General features: G+C 42.7%; 1 protein-coding gene across 1 annotated transcript in view; it reads left to right on the top strand.

Annotated features, from left to right (window-relative positions):
- CUNH19orf38 (chromosome unknown C19orf38 homolog) overlaps window positions 1-25,132 on the top strand; it is a 42,705-nt gene extending 17,573 nt beyond the window's left edge. The window contains exons 3-8 of the mRNA XM_073587586.1: window positions 976-1,278; window positions 16,691-16,777; window positions 18,094-18,118; window positions 19,490-19,530; window positions 19,755-19,792; window positions 24,641-25,132. Coding sequence (XP_073443687.1) covers window positions 976-1,278; window positions 16,691-16,777; window positions 18,094-18,118; window positions 19,490-19,530; window positions 19,755-19,792; window positions 24,641-24,745 — 599 coding nt within the window. The 3' untranslated portion in view covers window positions 24,746-25,132. The remainder of the gene's footprint in view (window positions 1-975; window positions 1,279-16,690; window positions 16,778-18,093; window positions 18,119-19,489; window positions 19,531-19,754; window positions 19,793-24,640) is intronic.
- Window positions 25,133-25,470: the final 338 nt, after the last annotated feature.

The following is a 25,470-nucleotide window of genomic DNA, read 5'->3' as shown; positions in this document are numbered from 1 at the left end:
CTGTGTACATACATTACATTAATAATAAAAAAAAATTTCTTCTATAGCAAAATGTTTCTTCTATAGCAATCATTTGAGTGCCAGATTATTTTTTATACTTATTACAAGGGATTGGTAACCCTTATCTGAGCACCTTGAAAAAACAAGGAGTGACGTGTTATTCTTCTCTACATTACATTACTGATCCTGAGTTACATCCTGTATTATACTCCAGAGCTGCACTCACTATTCTGCTGGTGCAGTCACTGTGTACATACATTGCATTACTGATCCTGAGTTACATCCTGTATTATACTCCAGAGCTGCACTCACTATTCTGCTGGTGCAGTCACTGTGTACATACATTACTGATCCTGAGTTACATCCTGTATTATACCCCAGAGCTGCACTCACTATTCTGCTGGTGCAGTCACTGTGTACATACATTACATTACTGATCCTGAGTTACATCCTGTATTATACTCCAGAGCTGCACTCACTATTCTGCTGGTGCAGTCACTGTGTACATACATTACATTACTGATCCTGAGTTACACCCTGTATTATACTCCAGAGCTGCACTCACTATTCTGCTGGTTCAGTCACTGTGTACATACATTACATTACTGATCCTGAGTTACATCCTGTATTATACTCCAGAGCTGCACTCACTATTCTGCTGGTGCAGTCACTGTGTACATACATTACATTACTGATCCTGAGTTACATCCTGTATTATACCCCAGTGCTGCACTCACTATTCTGCTGGTGCAGTCACTGTGTACATACATTACTGATCCAGAGTTACATCCTGTATTATTCTCCAGAGCTGCACTCCCTATTCTGCTGGTGCAGTCACTGTGTACATACATTAATTGCAGTATCTCTGCACTGTGACATCATTGTGACTACGTTTTATGTAATTGACTTCAATATGTAAATTAATATGTCATTTGAGAACTGGCATGAAAATCATTTCATATACATCTCTCACAGAAAATTTACCGCCACCACATCTATCCTTGATGACATCAGGAATCATCTACATGGGAGACACAGTGGATCTACAATGCACAGCACCAACGAATCACCCTGAAGGCACCTTCTACTTGTACTTAAACAGCACTGGACAATGTCTGCAGCAAAAAGCAGCTCCTGAGACAAAGAACACTGTGAAATTCACTATCATAAGCCCATACACCATTAAATCTATGGAGTATGTCTGTAAATACAAAACCTATGTAGAAAGTGAGCTCCAGTTATCTGAAGTCAGCAATGTTCTCTCCCTGACAGTTAATGGTAAGTGCTCTGCTCCCTATGTACAAGAATATAACTACTATAATACTGCTCCTATGTACAAGAATATAACTACTATAATACTGCTCCCTATGTACAAGAATATAACTACTATAATACTGCCTCCTATATACAAGAATATAACTACTATAATACTGCCCCCTATGTACAAGAATATAACTACTATAATACTGCCCCTATGTACAAGAATATAACTACTATAATACTGCTCCTATGTACAAGAATATAACTACTATAATACTGCCTCCTATATACAAGAATATAACTACTATAATACTGCTCCCTATGTACAAGAATATAACTACTATAATACTGCTCCTATGTACAAGAATATAACTACTATAATACTGCTCCTATGTACAAGAATATAACTACTATAATACTGCCCCCTATGTACAAGAATATAACTACTATAATACTGCCCCTATGTACAAGAATATAACTACTATAATACTGCCCCCTATGTACAAGAATATAACTACTATAATACTGCCCCCTATGTACAAGAATATAACTACTATAATACTGCCCCCTATGTACAAGAATATAACTACTATAATACTGCCCCTATGTACAAGAATATAACTACTATAATACTGCTCCTATGTACAAGAATATAACTACTATAATACTGCCCCCTATGTACAAGAATATAACTACTATAATACTGCCCCTATGTACAAGAATATAACTACTATAATACTGCCCCCTATGTACAAGAATATAACTACTATAATACTGCCCCCTATGTACAAGAATATAACTACTATAATACTGCCCCTATGTACAAGAATATAACTACTATAATACTGCCCCTATGTACAAGAATATAACTACTATAATACTGCCCCTATGCACAAGAATATAATTACTATAATACTGCCCCTATGCAGAGGCGTATCTAGGCTCTCTGGCACCCGGGGCAAGAATTCGGTTCGGCGCCCCCCCCCCCCCAAGTACATATGCGACTTGCACACTTAGTCATGTACCCACGAGCTGCTCCTCCTAATGCTCTCAATGTTCAGTAAAAAACTGAGAGAAGCAGGAAGAGAAGCTCGTTGTCACAGGACCATAACTATGAAAATCGCACATGAGTGAAGTGTCCATGTGATGACTGCTGGAACCTGCAGAGCTGAATTCTGACATTGCAGCTTCTGAATTCTCACAACGAATGCACTGCACACTTTTAGGATTCTCCCTTGCCGATGTACAGTCATGTCAGCACAAGTATGTGATTTATATACTTCTGGCCACATTCCGACTAGACGTGCCCGGCCTCGCTCTGTTCATTTTCATTGAGTGAGGCCACACATGTCTTGTCAGCATGTGACCGCATGTATGTAAATTACCGGCATGAGAGAATCCTAATAGCAGCGTTCAGTGAGCACTGTGAGAATTCAGAAGTCTGCAGTCACATAGAATGTCTGCAGACTCAGCACAAACCTGGACAACCCCTGTAATGCTCCTAACAAATAAAAACATGAGAATTAGTCAGTATCACAAATAACATTTACATCCAAGTACCTTATAGATGACGTCGTCTCTGCAGTCAGTCACCTTTTCTTCTAGACCCCATGATGAGTTTTCTCATCCACAGCCGTCTCTGCAGACTTCCATCTTCTCCGGTCTTCTGCAGCAAATCTCCACACGACGCCCTTAAAGACAGAAGTGTCATTATAATGCCCCTAAATAAAAATATCTGCAATATACTGTGGCCTCACACTATTCCCCACCTGTTCACCATACTGTCTCCTCATATATTTACCCCCTCACTCTCTATACTGTCTGCTCACACATATCCCCGACTCCCCATACTGTGTCCATCCACATACATTAACCCATTCGCTCCCCATACTGTCTGCACCAATCCCCCATACTGTTTCCTCATACATACTCTTTATTTTGTGTCCTCAAATCTCCCCACACATTAAATCCCCCCATCCCCAATCCCCCACATACATTAAGTACCCCCATCCCCATTCCAAATCCCCCCCACACATTAAGTAACCCCCCATCCCCACTCCAAATCCCCCCACACATTAACCCAATCCCCACTCATTAACCCCCATCAGCACTCCAAATACCCACACACATTAACCCCAACCCCACTCATTAACGCCCCCATACATTAACCCCCATCCCCATTCATTAACCCCCGCACACATTAACCCAATCCCCACTCATTAACCCCATCACCACTACAAATCCCCCCACACATTAAATAACCATCTGCACTCCAAATACCCCCACACATTAACCCCCATCCCCATTCATTAACCCCATCCCCACTCATTAACGCCCCCACACATTAATCCCCATCCCCATTCATTAACCCCCGCACACATTAACCCAATCCCCACTCATTAACCCCATCACCACTCCAAATCCCCCCACACATTAAATAACCATCTGCACTCCAAATACCCCCACACATTAACCCCCATCCCCATTCATTAACCCACACACACATTAACCCCCATCCCCACTCATTAACGCCCCCACACATTAATCCCCATTCATTAACCCCCCCACTCATTAACCCCATCACATTAAATAACCCCCATCTCCTCTCCAAATCCCCCCACACATTAACCCCATGGCATCCCCACTCATTAACCCCCATCCCCACTCTAAATACCCCCACACATTAACCGCCATCCCCTCTACAAATCCCCCCCATCTCCACTCATTAACTCCCCCTCATCTCCCATCTTCGGTGGTTCTTCAGCTCCACACAGTGGAGCACACTTACCACCAGCGTTTGCTTTGGGCGCCGGGGAGTGACGTCAGCAGCGTGATCACATGACCTGATCACGCTGCTGACGTCGCTCTGGCCCGGTGGTCAGAGCTTCAATTGTACAGGCGTCTGTATAGACGCCAGTACAATTGTTCCCTGGGAGCCGGCACGGCCTCCTTCTCTGCGCCGGCTGTCAGCTTGACAGCTGACACAGAGAACCGCCGACTCTCAGGCGGGGGGCGGCAGAACGCAGCCGCCAGGGAGGACACTGCGGACCGCTGCATTAGGCGGCCCGACTGCGCCCCCCTGCTGGCTGCGCCCGGGGCAACTGCCCCGGCTGCCCCCCCTAGATACGCCACTGCCCCTATGTACAAGAATATAACTACTATAATACTGCTCCTATGTACAAGAATATAACTACTATAATACTGCCCCTATGTACAAGAATATAACTACTATAATACTGCCCCCTATGTACAAGAATATAACTACTATAATACTGCCCTCTATGTACAAGAATATAACTGCTATAATTCTGCCCCCTATGTACAAGAATATAACTACTAAAATACTGCCCTCTATGTACAAGAATATAACTACTATAATACTGCTCCCTATGTACAAGAATATAACTTCTATAATACTGTCCCCTATGTGCAAGAATATAACTACTATAATACTGCCCCTATGTACAAGAATATACTGTAACTACTATAATACTGCTCCCTATGTACAAGACTATAACTACTATAATACTGCCTCTATGTACAAGAATATAACTACTATAATACTGTCCCTATGTGCAAGAATATAACTACTATAATACTGCTCCTATGTACAAGAATATAACTACTATAATACTGCCCCTATGTACAAGAATATAACTGCTATAATACTGCTCCCTATATGCAAGACTATAACTACTATAATACTGCTCCTGTATACAAGAATATAACTACTATAATACTGCCTCTATGTACAAGAATATAACTACTATAATACTGTCCCTATGTGCAAGAATATAACTACTATAATACTGCTCCTATGCACAAGAATATAACTACTATAATACTGCCCCTATGTACAAGAATATAACTGCTATAATAATGCTCCTATGTACAAGAATATAACTACTATAATACTGCTCCTATATACAAGAATATAACTAATATAATACTGCCCCCTATGTACAAGAATATAACTACTATAATACAGCCCCCATGTACAAGAATATAACTACTATAATACTGCTCCTATGTACAAAAATATAACTACCATAATACTGCCCCTATGTACAAGAATATACTATAATACTGCTCCTATGTACAAGAATATAACTACTATAATACTGCTCCTATGTACAAGAATATAACTACTATAATACTGCTCCTATGTACAAGAATATAACTACTATAATACTGCCCCTAAATACAAGAATATAACTACTATAATACTGCCCCCTATGTACAAGAATATAACTACTATAATACTGCCGCCTATGTACAAGAATATAACTACTATAATGCTGCCCCTATGTATAAGAATATAACTACTATAATACTGCCCCTATGTACAAGAATATAACTACTATAATACTGCTCCCTATGTACAAGAATATAACTACTATAATGCTGCCCCTATGTATAAGAATATAACTACTATAATACTGCCGCATATGTACAAGAATATAACTACTATAATACTGTCCCTATGTACAAGAATATAACTACTAGAATACTGCCCCTATGTACAAGAATATAACTAGTATAATACTGCTCCTATGTACAAGAATATACCTACTATAATACTGCACCCTATGTACAAGAATATAACTACTATAATACTGCCTCTATGTACAAGAATATAACTACTATAATACTGTCCCTATGTGCAAGAATATAACTACTATAGTACTGCTCCTATGTACAAGAATATAACTACTATAATACTGCCCCTATGTACAAGAATATAACTGCTATAATACTGCTCCCTATATACAAGACTATAACTACTATAATACTGCTCCTGTATACAATAATATAACTACTATAATACTGCCTCTATGTACAAGAATATAACTACTATAATACTGTCCCTATGTGCAATAATATAACTACTATAATACTGCTCCTATGCACAAGAATATAACTACTATAATACTGCCCCTATGTACAAGAATATAACTGCTATAATAATGCTCCTATGTACAAGAATATAACTACTATAATACTGCTCCTATATACAAGAATATAACTAATATAATACTGCTCCTATGTACAAGAATATAACTACTATAATACTGCCCCTATGTACAAGAATATAACTACTATAATACAGCCCCCATGTACAAGAATATAACTACTATAATACTGCCCCTATGTACAAGAATATAACTATTATAATACTGCCCCCATGTGCAAGAATATAACTACTATAATACTGCCCCTATGTACAAGAATATAACTACTATAATACTGCTCCTATGTACAAAAATATAACTACCATAATACTGCCCCTTTGTACAAGAATATACTATAATACTGCTCCTATGTACAAGAATATAACTACTATAATACTGCTCCTATGTACAAGAATATAACTACTATAATACTGCTCCTATGTACAAGAATATAACTACTATAATACTGCTCCTATGTACAAGAATATAACTACTATAATACTGCCCCTATATACAAGAATATAACTGCTATAATACTGCCCCCTATGTACAAGAATATAACTACTATAATACTGCCCCCTATGTACAAGAATATAACTACTATAATACTGCCCCTATGTACAAGAATATAACTACTATAATGCTGCCCCTATGTATAAGAATATAACTACTATAATACTGCCCCTATGTACAAGAATATAACTACTATAATACTGCTCCCTATGTACAAGAATATAACTACTATAATGCTGCCCCTATGTATAAGAATATAACTACTATAATACTGCCGCCTATGTACAAGAATATAACTACTATAATACTGTCCCTATGTACAAGAATATAACTACTAGAATACTGCCCCTATGTACAAGAATATAACTAGTATAATACTGCTCCTATGTACAAGAATATACCTACTATAATACTGCCCCCTATGTACAAGAATATAACTACTATAATACTGCCCCCTGTGTACAAGAATATAACTACTATAATACTGCTCCTATGTACAAGAATATAACTACTATAATACTGCCCTCTATGTACAAGAATATAACTACTATAATACTGCCCCCTATGTACAAGAATATAACTACTATAATACTGCCCTCTATGTACAAGAATATAACTACTATAATACTTCCCCTATGTACAAGAATATAACTACTATAATACTGCCCCTATGTACAAGAATATAACTACTACTAGCTGAAGAGGCCGGCGCTGCCCAGGCATAGTAACTAACTGTGGTTAGTTATAGGAAATTATAATTATCCTCCATCCCATAGTCCCCTGCCCATATACCCATCATACATATCCACGATCCCATAGACCCGTGCCCATATACCCATCATACATATCCTCCATCCCATAGTCGAGTGCCCATATACCCATCACACATCCTCCATCCCATAGTCCCATGCCCATATACCCATCATACATATTCGCCATCCCATAGTCGAGTGCCCATATACCCATCACACATCCTTCATCTCATAGTCCCATGCCCATATACCAATCATACATATCCTCCATCCCAAAGTCCCGTGCCCATATACTCGTCATACATATCCTCAATCCCATAGTCCCGCGCCCATATACCCATCATACATATCCGCCATCCCATAGTCGAGTGCCCATATACCTATCACACATCCTCCATCCCATAGTCCCATGCCCATATACCCATCACACATCCTTCATCTCATAGTCCCGTGCCCATATACGCATCACACATCCTTCATCTCATAGTCCCGTGCCCATATACCCATCATACATATCCTCCATCCCAAAGTCCCGTGCCCATATACTCGTCATACATATCCTCAATCCCATAGTCCCGCGCCCATATACCCATCATACATATCCTCCATCCCATAGTCGAGTGCCCATATACCCATCACACATCCTCCATCCCAAAGTCCCGTGCCCATATACCCATCATACATATCCTCAATCCCATAGTCCAGTGCCCATATACCCATCACACATCCTCCATCCCATAGTCAGCCATTATGACATCATAATGAGGGGCGGGGCTTGATACACACACACACTTTTTCCCCATTATGTAGATAGGGGCAAAATTGTTTGGTGAATTGAAACGCGCGGGGTTAAAATTTCGCCTCACAACATAGCCTAGGACACCCTCGGGGTCCAGATGTGTTACTGTGCCAAATTTTGTTGCTGTAGCTGCAACGGTGCGGATGCCAATCCCGGACATACACACGTACACACACTTGAGCTTTATATATTAGAGAATACTGCCCCTATGTACAAGCCTATAACTACTATAATACTGCCCGTATGTACAAGAATATAACTACTATAATACTGCCCCTATGTACAAGAATATAACTACTATAATACTGCCCCCTATGTACAAGAATATAACTACTATAATACTGCCCCTATGTACAAGCCTATAACTACTATAATACTGCCCCCTATGTACAAGAATATAACTACTCTAATACTGTCCCCTATGTAATAGAATATAACTACTATAATACTGCCCGTATGTACAAGACTATAACTACTATAATACTGCCCCTATGTACAAGCCTATAACTACTATAATACTGCTCCTATGTACAAGAATATAACTACTCTAATACTGTCCCCTATGTAATAGAATATAACTACTATAATACTGCCCGTATGTACAAGACTATAACTACTATAATACTGCCCCCATGTACAAGAATATAACTACTATAATACTGCCCCCTATGTATAAGAATATAACTACTATAATACTGCCCCCTATGTACAAGAATATAACTACTCTAATACTGTCCCCTATGTAATAGAATATAACTACTATAATACTGCCCGTATGTACAAGACTATAACTACTATAATACTGCCCCCTATGTACAAGAATATAACTACTCTAATACTGTCCCCTATGTAATAGAATATAACTACTATAATACTGCTCCTATGTACAAGAATATAACTACTATAATACTGCCTCCTAGCTGTGAGGTTGTGTGTCTGTGGTTCTCCTGATGTCTGGAGCAAGCCCAGGGAGGGGCCACCCTGGGCGGGGAAGCACCCCAAGCAAGGCCCTGGCTTCCAGGCCTACACTGGGAGGAAACTCCCATCCTTCTCATGTGGATGGAAATCCCAGAGTTGCCTCTGCGGGAAATAAACCTCAGAATGGCAGTCCCAGCAGCATGGAGAAAGACCATGTGTTGAAGTTAGCACAGGAAAGAAACAGGAGAAAGCTTTGTCTGTGTGCAAGGATGTTGCAGTTAAACATTCGGCCAGTCAAGGCAAACAGTGTCCAGAGCCTGGAAGGAAATCCCAGAAGGCATCTTCTGCTGAGACCCTGAGTGCTGGAGGGCAGGTGGCTGCACAGAAGGTGAGGCAGAGTCCATCACCAGCTTCAGGTGTGCAGCTCACTCCAGGCAGACAGAGACGGACATCTCTGGAGAAGCAAACACTCCAGGAGAACCTTCAGCTGAGACATGTGGTGACCAGCATGGCGAGCTCTGGACGCACGAGGTTGCAGGCTGGTGGCAGCGGTAAAAGTGTTGCGGAGGCTGGAGCCACAAAACCAGCGATATTAAAAACCAAGGTGTCATCCCCTAAAGCAAGACCCCAGAAGGAGCCGCCGCATGCCCCAGAGCTACAGCTGGCAGAGGAGATACCAGGACTGGTCAGGAGGATGGGTGAGTTGCAGCAGCAGAGGAATCTTCTGCAAATAGAAATTGACTGCATTTACAAGGTGAAGGCTGCTAATCCTGGGGATCACTCTGCATATGACCAGAGACTGAATGCACTGGGGGTAGAGCTGGCGACTGTGGTGCGGGACATAGACTGTGTGCTGGCGAGGATGGGGCCCCTGGCAGAGACATATAGGAACCAGGAGCGGTTTAGGTCCTACACACAGGACTCTGCTGGTTCCCGCACAGACATTGTCCCAGGGGGGACCCGGCAGCAGGTACGGCCGGTGCTGCAGCCCGCTAGCTTCTGTTTTAAGGAGGGTCAGACACTGCACCAGCAGCCGCAACTACCTGCAGCAGACCCCAAGCAGGAGCAATAGGCTCAGATCCCAGCAGTACCACAAGTCCCAGCATGCCCAGCACAACAGCAAGACAGTGGACATGAGACTGCATCTACTGTTGGTGTCCAGGAGAGCACTAATTCTGGGGATATTTATACTGTTCATGTGGGGTTGGGGGCTGAAGGGGGTACAGAGTCTGTGGTGGACATTGCGCATCCTGATGACGCTATTGAGATTGATGATGTTGATAATAATGTGCAAAATGTTTGTGATTTCCCCCTTTGGTTTCCAGCACACAAGGTGCAACAGGCCCCTCCGCTGCAGACCCTCGCCCTGTCAGTCAGCCCAGTGTGGCCCCACAGGTCCCTCCCAGTAATGTTTGGAGCCGCGGCGCTCCGTCCTTTACCTCCGGCGCCAATTACACCGGGCAGGCTTTCAAAAGGAGGAATGTGGTGCGGTTCAGGCACAGAGGTGCCAAGGAGGATCTGCCGGACAGGAGGCTGGTGGTCAGGGAGCTTCTGTGCCGCCAGATGGGGTTTGTGCCGGTTAATATCTTGGCGGTCATCAATCTGCCAGACAGACAGGGCTATGACATCAGCTTTAAGCTTATGTCTGATCTGGACATATTCTGGGCCAATTTCCCCAAGTTCAGGGACGCTGATGGCTGGAATAAGTTCAGCTTCATTCCAATATCTAAGCCAGATACCGCCACGGTTAATATCTTTTGGAATGAGGCTGTTCCCCCGCAGGACATTGTGGTGTGGCTCCGGAGACATTGTGACCTTGTCTCCGACCTCACCAAAAACAGGGATGAGGACGGTATATGGACCGGTGGATGGAAGGTGCTGGTGGAATTGCGCCAGCACAACAATATCACGGCTCACTTACCCAACTCCTTCTTTATCGGGAGGGAGAAGGGAGTTTGCTTCTACCCTGGGCAGTCACGAAAGTGTTTTAAGTGTGGTAAAGTGGGTCACCTGGCAAACACCTGTACCGTGGTAAAGTGCAGTCTGTGCGGGGAAGTCGTCCACTTAGCGGCAGATTGCCAGAACATCAAGTGCAACCTCTGTGGGGAGATCGGCCACCCTCACAGGGACTGTCCAGATGCCTGGCACAATATATGCAAGCTCCTTCCTGATGAGGAGTTAGTGACAGGGACAGAGGCTCAGGAGGAGGAGGCTTTAATGTCAGGGACAGTACTGACCAGGTCAGAGGTCCACCAGGGGTCCGCTCAGGTAACATCAGAGCAGCTTTGTACAGAGGGGAGCATGTAGGTTGTCCCTCAGGTCCAGCAGCCACATGTAGCCACCACTTCAGTATCACCATCTCTAGCTGAAGAAAGTGGCTGTAATCAGGTTAAAAGGAAAAAAAAGGACAAGGCCTCCCGTAAACCTGAGGAGGAGTATGTCACTAGCCAGGGTGGCAGGAAAAAAGTCCAGAGTTCGGCAGGTGTGATGGTCGTGTCCAATAAGTTTGATGTTTTGTCTGAGTCTGATGGGGACTTGGAGGAAGAGATAAAAAGAATAGAGACTGAGTATGACAGGGACGTAGCGGACCATAACCCTACAAAACGGAAGCCCGTACCTGCTGACACTGAGATACAGTCTGACATGGAGACCGGTGGTAGTCAGAACATCTGTGATCCAGACTTATGATGGCGGCTTTTACATCTCTGCTCCTCTGTTGTGGTATTGTGATGGCAGATTTCTCATTAAAAGTAACATCAAGTAATGTGAACAGCATTAAGGTGAGGAGGACGAGGCACGCTGTCTATGACCATCTCCGATACCTGGACGCAGATGTCATCTTTCTGCAGGAGACGCGGCTGACAACTCAGGGGCTCATGAGGGAGGCTGAGAGGGAATGGCGGTCTGGTCCCTCTTTTTGGTCACTGGCTGTGGAGCCGTACGCCGGGGTCGCCATTCTGTTTAACACCAGGGATGTGACAGTAAATAGGATGACGGAGGTGGTTATGGGAAGGTGTCTGGTCCTGGAAGTCACTGTCCATGGGAGGCGACTCCGGCTTATTAACATCTATGGGCCACAGACAGTGACTGACAGGATACAGTTATTTAATGATGTCAAGCCTTATCTGTTCACCTCTCTTCCAGTGATAATGGCGGGGGACTTTAATGCCATACTGACATCAGGTGACAGCTCCTCAGGTAGAACCGTGACGAGGGATGGTAGGATCTTGAATAACATAGTCCTGCAGGCCGGATTAGGGGATGTCTTTAAACGGGGAGGACGAAAGCCAAAATTAACCTATTCCTGCTCCAATAGAGGTAGTAGAATAGATCTGGCTTTTGTAAGTCCCATGGAAGTCATTGGTGCCATGAGTGAGAGAGTCGTCCCATACTCAGACCATCTTGCCCTATATTTCTGCCTCGGGGCCACTAAGCGAGCTGATGTTGGTAGGGGGTTATGGAGACTCAATTCTAGCCTCCTCCATGATGTCTCTGTCCAGAGTTGTGTCCACTCCCTTTTGCAGGGTCATCTACAGAGAGTGGACTTCTATGACAACATGGCCGACTGGTGGGAGGACGTCAAGGATGATATCAGATACCTCTTGAAGAGACTGTCAGTTAAGAAAGGCAGGAGTAAGTATAGCCAGTACCTAAGGCTGCGCAAAGAATTGGAGTCACTCTATTCGGAGGGCGGGGGTAACAAAGAGAAGATCGACCGGTTGAAATCTGAGATAAGGCAGTATCAGTACAGCAGGTATACCTCCTTGGTTCTCGAACGGGATTATGGGGTCTTAGGGGCACCTGATCCCTTTGAGAATTGCCAGGAGCGGGTGGCCAATAAATTGGTCACAGGTCTCATTGACTCCCAGGGTGTGTTGCAGGAATCTCGGGAGGGTATCCTGGGGGTTGTGAAATCTTATTATACTGACTTGTTTCAGAGGAAGGCTTTGGATAAACATAAAATGACTCAATTCTTGGAGGCAACTCCAACACCTGATATTAATGATCTGGACTTTTCTCCTTTGACAGCAGAATTAACGGTGGAGGAGGTTAAGGAGGCCATTGATAAGTTACATCTGAAGAAGGCACCAGGTCCGGATGGTATAACAGCAGAATTTTATAAGAAATTCAGAGACCTCCTGGCTCCAATTCTTGTGGATGTTTACAAAAATTGTCTAGAAAATCACCTGATGCCTCCATCCATGAGAGTGTCCTCATTAATTCTGCTGTCTAAAGGTAAGGAGCCGAGCGACATCAAGAACTGGAGGCCAATTGCCCTCTTGAATGTTGACAGGAAGATTCTGGCAAAGATCCTGTTTTCTAGGTTAGTCTGTTTGTCCTCGGCACTGTTGGTAGGCTCTCAGTTTGGCACGGTAAAAGGGCGGAACATCTCTGGAGCAGTCATCTCGATACGGGAGATGTTTGAGAGATGTAAAGCTCTGCGGTGTGGGAGATATGTTGTCAGTCTGGACCAGGCTAAAGCCTTTGACAGAGTTGATCATGATTATCTGTGGGCCACTTTGTCAAAGTACGGTATTCCAGGACAATTTGTGGATTGGCTGAAGACTTTGTACAGAGAGGCGGTGAGCTTTCCTCTGATTAATGGTTGGCAGGGTGGCACTTTTGGAGTTGAGGCGGGGGTGAGACAGGGCTGCCCGCTGAGTCCACTCCTGTATGTTTTTGCCATAGACCCGTTTTTGAGGTCACTGCAGGAGTGTAACTTTTGGGGGGTGCCGGTCCCCCACTGCTTGCCTCTGAAGGTGGTTGCCTACGCGGATGATGTGACGCTGGTGATATCTAATCCTCATGAGGTGCAGATGTTGTCTGCGGCCATCAGAAGTTACTCAGAGGCCTCCGGGTCTCTGGTCAACCTTGAGAAGAGTCAAGCTCTGTGGACATTGCAATCTGACCCAGACTTTGATCTGCCGCAGTTTGTTAAGGCCTCCACCCATATTAAGATCTTAGGGGTTAAATTTGGGAGGGACGATAATGCCAGCCTAAATTGGGAGGAAAAATTGGAGACCAGAAATGCAAAGGTTCAGCGATGGAAGAACTGGAGGCTGACTTACAGAGAAAGGGTTGCTATGTTGAAGACTTACCTGGTCCCCGTCTTCTTGTATGTCTCTGTCATTTTTCCTTTGCCAGAATCCTTCTCGGCGAGGCTCCTCAGCCTGTTCTTCCAGCTCTTGTGGGGGAACAGGATGAACCTGATAAAGAGGGGAATAACGTACCTACAGCGGAGTGAGGGTGGGCTGGATATGGTGAATCCAAGGGTTTTCTTTGACTCCTTGTTTCTGAAAGTAAATTTTGGGAGCATGGATTCAAACAGTAGCTCCCTGTGGGCGAATAGTATCAGGTATTGGATATTGCCTTTTGCGGAATCTTGGGTGCGAGGCGGCAGTCTCAAGAGGAGGAGATGGACAGGTGACCCCCTCCCCCAGTATCTGGAATATGGTCTGAAATGTGTCAGGAAGTGGGGACTGGAGAAGTCCTACATTGAGATTAATACGAGAAAAGATCTGTGTGCTCATATATGTAGGACTTTCTTCTACTCTCCACTGGCCCTAAGAGATTGTGCCACTAGTACCCTTCAGGACAGTCTCCGATTCATCAACGGGAGGCGACTTCCAGCAAAGTTTTTTGACATTGCTTGGCTGTCGCTACATGGGAAGCTCTTTGTGAGGGGGAACTTAAAATATTTAAGTGTTTCGGATCGGAACTGTCCCCTTGGTTGTCAGCAGGAGGAAACCATGGAGCATTTTATTTGTGATTGCTGGGGAGGTAGGGAAATATGGACGGAAGTATCGACCAAGCTGAAAATCCCCAGACTGCTGTCCCTGAAATACCCTGACATTATCTATGGTGTCCCATCCACTGACAGTAACATCGACAGGGGGACAATGTACCTGATCATTACCACCATTAAGTATTACCACTGGCACATGAGAACCCGAGTGTCCCTCCACAGCGAGCCCTTCCATCCCGTCACCGCAGCCACAAAGATACTGTCCGAGCTCAGATGGATAAGAGCGATAGAGATAAAGAAAAGTCAGAGTAATGAGAAACTATGGAGGAATGTGTCTGTGGGATAATAACATGATCGTGTTACTAAAAGTGTTTATTTCATATTCTTCCTTCCACAGGAGTGAACTCTAAGTTACCTTTATTCCTAATGTAATAATTTAGTTATATAATTGTCTGATGCATTCATGAAAATTTATGTTTTGTATTAAGGAAGAATTCTGTATATATTAATTGTATTTGTTGGTTTTATACAATAAAAATTGCCCCCTATATACAAGAATATAACTACTATAATACTGCCCTATGTACAAGAATATAACTACTATAATACTGCCCGTATGTACAAGACTATAACTACTATAATACTGCCCCTATGTACAAGAATATAACTGCTATAATACTGCTCCCTAAGTACTAGAATATAACTACTTTAATACTGCTCCTATGTACAAGAATATAACTACTATAATACTGCTCCTATGTACAAGAATATAACTACTATAATACTGCCCCTATGTACAAGAATATAACTGCTATAATACTGCTCCCTAAGTACTAGAATATAACTACTATAATACTGCTCCTATGTACAAGAATATAACTACTATAATACTGCTCCTATGTACAAGAATATAACTACTATAATACTGCTCCTATGTACAAGAGTATAACTACTATAATACTGCCCCCTATGTACAAGAATATAACTACTATAATACTGCCCCTATGTACAAGAATATAATTACTATAATACTGCCCCCTATGTATAAGAATAGAACTTCTACAATACTGCCCCATGTACAAGAATATAACTATAATACTGCCCCCTATGTACAAGAATATAACTACTATAATACTGCCCCCTATGTACAAGAATATAACTACTATAATACTGCCCCCTATGTACAAGAATATAACTACTATTATATTGTATAATGCCCCTCTGTAGAAGAATACTTAAAGGGGTCTACAACTTATCATCATTCTCAGGATAGGCTATATGTGTCTGATCATTTGAGGTGCCACCTCGTATAGAAACACGGGTTCTGTATCTCCAGTGTTAGTAGTGTGGCATCCAGCATACGTGCAGTTACTCCATTCATTGTCTACGGGAATGCCGCAGATTGTGCAGGTCAGCACACATAGCTGAAGAATGAGCGACAGGTCACATCTATGCTTCTTTATTCAACTGCAGAGTGGAGGAATATAGGATGAGAACCAATAGATCAGGTCTAGTTGTCGGTGAGGGTCATAACGGTGCAACCTTCAGTGGTCAGATATCTATCACCTATGGATTATACTGTACATCAGGCCATGTCAATGATCAGATCTTTTCAGATATCAGAGATTTTTATGTCCTTTCTCCCGTTTAGTCCTAGCAGGGTATGAGCACAGGCCAATTTCATTCTTTTGTAGTCTTCCAACCAGCGATGTTCCCTAACGTGGTGAACGTTGTCCATGTTGTCTTACAGTACCGGTGTGGGTCTTTGTCTTAGTCGGACTGGGTGTTCTTCTGATCCTCGTGGCTGCAGTATTGGTGACCTTCCTGGTGAGAAGAAGTAAGTAGATGAAGTCTATCACCTGGTCTACAACGTAAGGGTTGGAGCTCCACTTGCCTGACCTTGTCAACTACAAGGAACCTTTGATGAAGAGCCACAAAGACCGGGTAGAAACGGGCTCCAGATTTATGTGGACCCTTAGGTGACGGAGTCATTCTTACCATTCCATTTTTCCTCTTCTCCTTCCTAGAGTTAGAATTTTTTTTACATTTTTCAGTGGAGAGAGATGTACCAGGGCTTGTTTTTTCTTTATTGCGGGTTGCTGTTTTTATTGTTACCGTTTTGAGGCCTTATACCGTAACTTTCTAATCTCTTTTTATTCCATTTTTTTTCGAGAGGGCAAAGTGATAAAAAAAAAAAAAAAACTAACAAGTCTTTCTGCCATTTTGATTCTTATCCAATTTAGGCATTTACCATATGGAATAAATATTCGGTTTTTATTTTCTGACACTTAGGGTTGAGAAATTATCAAATAAGAGTTGTATTTTTTTTTTGTTATTTTTCAGATTTCATTCGTAACATGTCATGATATAAACTTTTATTTTTTTTTATTCTCAGATTATTTCTTGTACAATACACTGTCATACTGTAATATTGGCAAATAAAAAAAAATATAAAAATGTAAAAAAGTTCAAATCACCCCTCCCTTTTCCCTATAGAAAACTTTATTTCTATATATATAGACAGACAGACAGATAAAACATATTTAGTGTAGCCACATTTGTAAAAGTCTGATGTATTCAAATATAAAATTAATTAAGCCCAATCGACAAACATCATAAAAAAATGCAATAAAAACAGATAAAATTATATTTTAAAAATTGTCAAAAGTGATATAAATAAAACCGTCTGAAAACCAAGCCTGCGCCGAGATCAATGGAAAAACAATAATGGCTAAAAAATTTTTGATTTTTTTTTTTTCTACATTTATAAATAAAAAAAAAATCTATGCAAGTTTGGTATCGTCAGAATCGCACTGACCCGGAGAATCATGTTTCAGAGTAATTTTTATCACATAATGTATGCCGCAAAAAAACAACGTACAACAAAAACCATGGCAGATTTGCATTTTTCTTTCCCAATTTCACTACATTTGGAACTTTTTGCCCCCAATTTTCAGTATATTGAATGGTAAAATGAAAGACATCTTTTCAAAATACAATTCGTCCCACACATGAAAAAAATAACCCTTACACAGCTTTCTGGACGTAAAAAACTGTTATGACTATGTAAATTTTATGACCGTGGATCTCCTCCAACTACGATCTGCCCCCAGCGATGCACATTCTGTCTATAATCTGTGTCTTTTCTTACAGGTAAAAGGAAGAAAAAGGAACAAAGGTAAGAAACTGTCTTTGTTTCCCATAACAACCAATCACAGCGCAGTTTCATATTCCCAAGGCAGGATAAAATAAAAAAGATGTGTTCTGATTGGTTGCTAGGGGCTACGAAGATGGTTGTTCTTTTATTACAATTTTGATAAATGAGGCCCAAGTGTCATTATCCACTTCTGGTCTGAAACATATAAACAAAAGAAAAATATAAAGATGACATCACCAATCCATATCAAAAGAAACATATGAAGATGACATCACCAATCCATATCAAAAGAAACATATGAAGATGACATCACCAATCCATATCAAAAGAAACATATGAAGATGACATCACCAATCCATATCAAAAGAAACATATGAAGATGACATCACCAATCCATATCAAAAGAAACATATGAAGATGACATCACCAATCCATATCAAAAGAAACATATAAAGATGACATCACCAATCCATATCAAAAGAAACATATAAAGATGACATCACCAATCCATATTAAAAGAAACATATGAAGATGACATCACCAATCCATATCAAAAGAAACATATGAAGATGACATCACCAATCCATGTTTCTTATGATATGGATTGGTGATGTCATCTTCATTTGTTTCTTTTGATATGGATTGGTGATGTTATCTTCATTTGTTTCTTTTGATATGGATTGGTGATGTCATCTTCATATGTTTCTTTTGTTATAAAGATGGCATCACCAATGCATAACAAAAGAAACATAAAGATTATATCACCAATCCATAACAAAAGCAATATATAAACATGACATCACCAATCCATGTTTCTTTTGTTATGGATTGGTGATATAATCTTTATATATTTCTTTTGTTATGGATTTGTGATGTCATATAAAGATAACATCACCAAAGCATAACACAATAGACATGTAGAGATGATATCACCACTTGTCTTGTGTTATAGATCAGTATGTCATCTTGATATGTTTCTTATTTAATGGAATAATTATGCAACTTATACATGTCTTGAGTTATTTATTAGTGATGTCATCTTCATGTTTCTTTTGTTATGGATTGGTGATGTCACCTTTATATGTTTCTTTTGTTATGGATTAGTGATGTGATATTTATGTTTCTTTTGTTATAGATTTGTGATGTCATCACTACATGTTTCTCGTTTTATAGAGTTGTGATGTAATTTCTAAATGCGAATTGTGTTTTTGCTATGTTTCTTATTTCGTGGAGTCATGATGTCCCTTTTACATGTGTCTTATGTTATGGATTAGTGATGTACTCTCTTCCTACCTCTTTTGTGGCATGTGAGGGAGGTTGGTGATGCCCTTGATGCAGATGTGCTCTGCAGGATATATGAGTAACAGTAAGGTTGTGTTTTCTGCTCTTCAGGGATAAAGAGTCGATCTGGATTGCCCAAGATATGACAAAAGGTCTTTATAAATGTTTGGTTCCTGTAAATGTTTCTCATGTTTCCGATCAGCGCTCACATTTCGTCATCTCTGTGATCACAGACTCTGCAGTTCTGCTTCTTCCTCTCTCACATTTCTTGCTTTCCCCTGATCTTCTCTCCTTCCCTTCATGTCTGCTATCCCTGCTTCGGAATAGTTATTTTGTCTTTGGAGTCACCTATGTAAGGTTTCATCTCTCTCCACAGATTGGCCTACTGGTAGCCATAACATGGTCTATGATTCGGTGAGTTATTAGTCTATAAGTATTGTCATGGGGTCCTTCTCTGGTATCACACAATCAACAGAGCAAGTGAAGAGTGAACAATTCCAAGACCTTTATTCAGGCAAAAATACGAAAAGGTCCATATTCAGTCCACCACACAAAGGATGAGATAGTCCAGAATAAGAATGCAGTCCAGTATCAGGATAAAATGTCCAGGGAAACGAGATTCGAAAACACTCTAGCACCAGAGGATAAAAATGGGTCCTTCTTTCTGAAATGCAGCCTTTTCACCATCTTGTCTCTACCGGGACTGACTTGTCCAGCTGCCGTTCTTCCCCCCCACCCCCTTCCTTCCCAGGGGTAGTCAAACAAGTTGCCTCCCAGAGGAGAACAAAAGGCCTTAGTGATTAATGCACTACAGGGGGTCATCAAGAGACAGATACAGTGAGGCTGTAGACTTACAATGTAATAAGAAAAACACTATGAAAATAACTGGAATTGTTAAAAATAGGAATATACAAAAAATGACATCCACATAACATATCACACCATCACAACCTCTCCCTCCCCATAATAAGTGAGCACGCCATGAGGTCTACACAGACCTCTGGCCTGCTCACTTTAGTCCACATTGCTCAGTTATTTGTAGTTCCTTGTACAGTGGCAGGGGTAGGTCGGCCTGGGGAGCCTATGGTTCTTCTTGTCGAGACAGTCCATCGGCGTTCTGGTGTTGGCTTCCTCGCTTGTATTGGGTGGAGAAGCTGTAGGGTTGTAAGGACAAGCTCCACCGCAGCAATCTTCCATTGTCCCCTGATACGTGATTCAGCCATGTGAGGGGGTTGTGGTCTGTAACAATTGTAAAGTCTCTGCCATACAAGTAGGGCTGCAATTTTCTTAGCGCCCATACGATGGCAAGGCACTCCTTTTCAATAGTGGCATAGGCAACTTCCTGATACAGTAGTTTCCGACTGGCAAAAGCAACAGGATGTTCTTCTCCGGCGGCGTTCACTTGGCTAAGTACTGCCCCAATCCCAAAGGTGGATGCATCTGTCTGCACGAGGAACCTGCGTTTATAATCCGGGGCAGCCAAGACAGGAGCAGTGACAAGGGCAGTCTTTAACGCTGAAAAGGCATCCTCGCATGCCGTCGTCCACGTCACATTCCTAGGCATGTTCTTGCGGGTCAGGTCGGTTAGGGGCTTGGCCAAGGTGCTGAAATTACAAACAAATTTGCGATAGTAACCAGCAGTTCCTAAAAACGCAAGTACCTGCTTTTTAGTCTGGGGTCTACACCAGTTGCTAATGGCTTCCACCTTGGCAGGCTCAGGCCTTAGTGTCCCACCCCCTACTCTATGCCCGAGGTACTGCACCTCAGCCATCCCTATTTGGCACTTATCAGGGCGAATGGTCAGTCCTGCAGTAAGGATACAGTCCAGCACTATGCCCAAGTGTTTAAGATGTTCCTCCCAGGTTGTGCTAAAAATGGCGATGTTGTCTAAGTAAGCACAGGCAAAGTCCTGACATTGTTGTAACAGTCAATCCACCAGTCTCTGGAAAGTAGCGGGGGCAGTTTTCATCCCAAAGGGCATTCCCAGGAACTCATAAAGCCCAAATGGAGTAATGAAGGCTGAGCGCTCCCGAGCGTCCTCCGTTAGGGGTATCTGCCAGTACCCCTTGCTCAAGTCTAACGTGGTCACAAATTGGGCACTGGCCAGACGATCCAATAGATCATCAATCCTGGGTATGGGATAAGCATCACTCTTGGTGGCATCATTTAGTCGTCTGTAATCAACGCAGAATCGTGTTGTACCATCCTTCTTCGGGACCAGGACGACAGGAGAGGCCCAAGAACTGTGAGATGGCTGAATAACTCCCAGTTGTTTCATCTCCTCCAGTTCGTTCTTTATCATGCCTTGAACAGCCTCTGGAACCCGGTAGGCAGCCTGCTGGATGGGGCGTTGTCCGGGGATTTCCACATGGTGACTGGTGAGAGTAGTCTTCCCAGGCTTTGAGGAGAAAGCAGCAGCCCTCGGCCTTAGTACGGCGACAATATCGTCCTTTTGTATATCCGATAAATGGGAGCCCAGGGGCACTTGTTCCAGTGATCCTCCCGCTTTGGCAACCTGGAGGAGAACTGGGAGATACTCGTCGTCGGCGGTATCGCTAGGGGGGTGGCAGACAGCTAGAACAGGCAGAGATCGGTCGTGGTAGTCTTTCAGCATGTTAATGTGGACGGTTTTCTGTCGTTGACCACTAGAGTCCAGGGCAATAACATAGTTAGTGTCATTAATTTTCTTGACAACCTGATAAGGGCCTTCCCACACTGCTTGAAGCTTGTTGGCAGGGGAAGCAGTAATCATGAGCACTTGCTGTCCTTCCATAAATTCCCGGTTCCTGGCATTACGGTCATACCAGGTTTTTTGTCTGGACTGGGCCATTCGCTGATGTTCTTTAGCGAAGGTAGCTAGCTGGGCGAGATGGTCTCTGAGCTCTAGAACATAGGGAACGATGGGCATTCCGGTATCTGAGATGTCTCCCTCCAAATGTTCTTTCAGAAGAGTGAGAGGCCCACGGACCTTCCGGCTAAACAGTAGTTCGAAGGGAGAGAACCCTGTGGACTCTTGGGGAACCTCCCGATAGGCAAAGAGGAGATGTGGCAGGTACTTTTCCCAGTCTTTTTCAACGTCAACAAAAGCCCTCAGCATATTTTTTAGGGTTCCATTAAAGCGTTCACATAGTCCGTTGGTCTGCGGGTGGTATGGGGTGGTGCGAATGGCTCGAACACCACAGGTATGCCATAGGGACTGGACCAGATCTGACATGAACTGAGTGCCTTGATCTGACAATATTTCACTAGGAAACCCTACCCGGGTAAAGATGGTAACAAGGGCCTCGGTTACCTTTACTGCTGTAATACTGGACAGGGCCACAGCTTCAGGATACCTAGTGGCATAATCCACCACGATCAGGATATATTTTTTCCCTGACCTGCTGGGGTGGGCCAGAGGACCTATGATGTCGACGACTACACGTTGAAATGGTTCCTCAATTATGGGCAGGGATTGCAGGGGTACCTTATGTCGAGCTCCTGGATGCCGCATTCGCTGGCACACATCACAGGTGCGGCAATAATGGGCTACCGACTGCGTTACTCCCTTTTTCAAGCTCCATTGCTTCCTGTCTCCGCTGTGCCCGGCGGGCAGCCTCCTCCTTGTACTCCTGAGAGACGCCGGGGCCCAGAACCGCCATCTCTTCTTCATACCACACCAACCACAGGCTTTTCTGGATAGGGATCCCTGTCTCCAGTGCTCGTCCTTCAGACATCTGGGAGGAGGTGGCCGGTCTACCGCCCACCAGTAGATCGATTAAGGCCTCTTTAGTCAGTCCCTGGTAGTTCAGGCCCAGGTCTCTGGCTCTCTCCTGTAAACTTCATACAGTCCAATTTCTGTACTCACTCTGTGGGTTGTTCTCCATTGGGTGACGCTCTGTTGATCCCACTGCTGCCACCAGTTGTCACGGGGTCCTTCTCTGGTATCACACAATCAACAGAGCAAGCGAAGAGTGAACAATTCCAAGACCTTTATTCAGGCAAAAATACGAAAAGGTCCATATTCAGTCCACCACACAAAGGATAAGATAGTCCAGAATAAGAATGCAGTCCAGTATCAGGATAAAATGTCCAGGGAAACGAGATTCCAAAACACTCTAGCACCAGAGGATAAAAATGGGTCCTTCTCTCTGAAATGCAGCCTTTTCACCATCTTGTCTCTACCGGAACTGACTTGTCCAGCTGCCGTTCTTCCCCCCACCCCCTTCCTTCCCAGGGGTAGTCAAACAAGTTGCCTCCCAGAGGAGAACAAAAGGCCTTAGGGATTAATGCACTACAGGGGGTCATCAAGAGACAGATACAGTGAGGCTGTAGACTTACATTGTAATAAGAAAAACACTATGAAAATAACTGGAATTGTTAAAAATAGGAATATACAAAAAATGGCATCCACATAACATATCACACCATCACAAGTATATTACCCCAGTCCTTTGCAAGTAGACTTGACTACAAAATTATCTAACCGTTTTGTGTATACAGCCCCTAGGCAGACTCATGTGTGTCTAAGCAAACCCCATAGTGTATTGTGATCCTTAAGTCATGTTTTAATGTACTCTCTTAGACCACCAGGGACGCTAGAATTAACATGTCCTATTCTCTAAAGCACCAGGAAAGCTGACATTAACCCTTTCTCTACTCAAGATACCTCCAAGAGAACTGGTATTAACATTTTTACTTCTCTACACCACCAGGACAGCTGACATAAAATCAGTCATTACCCTGGACCACCAGGATAGCTAACATTAAGACAAACAATGAAGTTGGTAATAGCTCATTTAATTCTCTAGACCACCAAGGAAGCTGACACTAACCCTTTCTCTACCATAGACCATCATGGAAATTAACATATACACATCTCTTGACCACCAGGACAGCTGACATTGAATGTCACAACTCTAGACCACCAGGGAAAATAACATTAACTTCTGCTTTATGCTAGACAACTAGATAAGCTAGTATTCACTTATTTACTTCCCTAAACCATCATGTAAGCTATAATGAACATTTCCATTTCTTTAGACCACCAGGATAGCTGACATTACATCAGACAGGACCCTAGACCACCAGGGGAGCTGACAATAGCGCCTTTACTTCCTTAGACTGATAAGACGCTGATATTAATAAAGCTCTAGACCACCAGGGAATTTGGTGTTAATTGTTGGCCAAGACCACCAGAAAATTGGGAAAATTACTACTAAAAGTTCTACTGCAGAATTTTTCATGATTAACTGACATGTATTTTCTTTGTCATTGGGTCAGAATTCCAACTCCAACATTGACATCTCACGTGACTATCCAGGAAACATGGATTCTCAGACATATAGTGGGTCAGTCTCACCTTTCAGCACCTTCAGAGCCCCATAAGGTAGAAGCCTTCTCAGCTCTAGTAATGACTGTGACTTCTAACACTTGGAACCTCAACTATGGCCTCATGGTGGAAGAGTCCGAACATAGTCCTCTGTGGTCAACATGCTGCGGAGCCGTTCTCTGATATCATCGTTTCCTACGTCATAGTGCCTTCATCATCTTCATAAATGGACCAAGTACAACTTATGGAACATTTTCCGGAAAAATGTCTGTGTTTTGTGTTTTTGTTATTATGGACGTCAAATTTTTACGTCATTCGTAAAAAAGAAGGACAAGAACCGATGTCACCTCCGATGTCCATCACTGTGACTTCATTCTGTTTTTAGATCATCTAACAGATGGCAGCTCATCTCCTGACTTCATAAATCCTCCTCTTCTCATTGACTTCTGTCTACGGTCTCATGGCTCGTATCTATAGTGTCCTAGTGTGAACGTGGACCCATTACACAATAGATCACGTTACTTTAGGAGACATAAATCATATTTTCCTTCTCTTGGACAGTGGTTGTAGTAGGTATAATGGGCGGCAACCTGGAGAAAAATGAGAGAAGGTGCCCAAGACAAATCCTCTTTCTTTCATACTCCAGCTATCCTACAATAGATAGATAAATAGATACAGTGACTTGCGAAAGTATTCACCTCCATTGCCATTTGTCATGTTTTTCTACCTGACAACCTGGAATTTCACTATTTTTTCTCTATCGCTTCATTGGGGGACACAG

The sequence above is a fragment of the Dendrobates tinctorius genome, unplaced genomic scaffold (genome assembly GCF_039654945.1).
Source record: "Dendrobates tinctorius isolate UK_male_01 unplaced genomic scaffold, ASM3965494v1 ptg000099l, whole genome shotgun sequence".
NCBI lineage: Eukaryota > Metazoa > Chordata > Amphibia > Anura > Dendrobatidae > Dendrobates > Dendrobates tinctorius.
The sequence above is the reverse complement of the archived record's forward strand: the minus strand, read 5'-3'. Positions and strand labels throughout refer to the sequence as shown.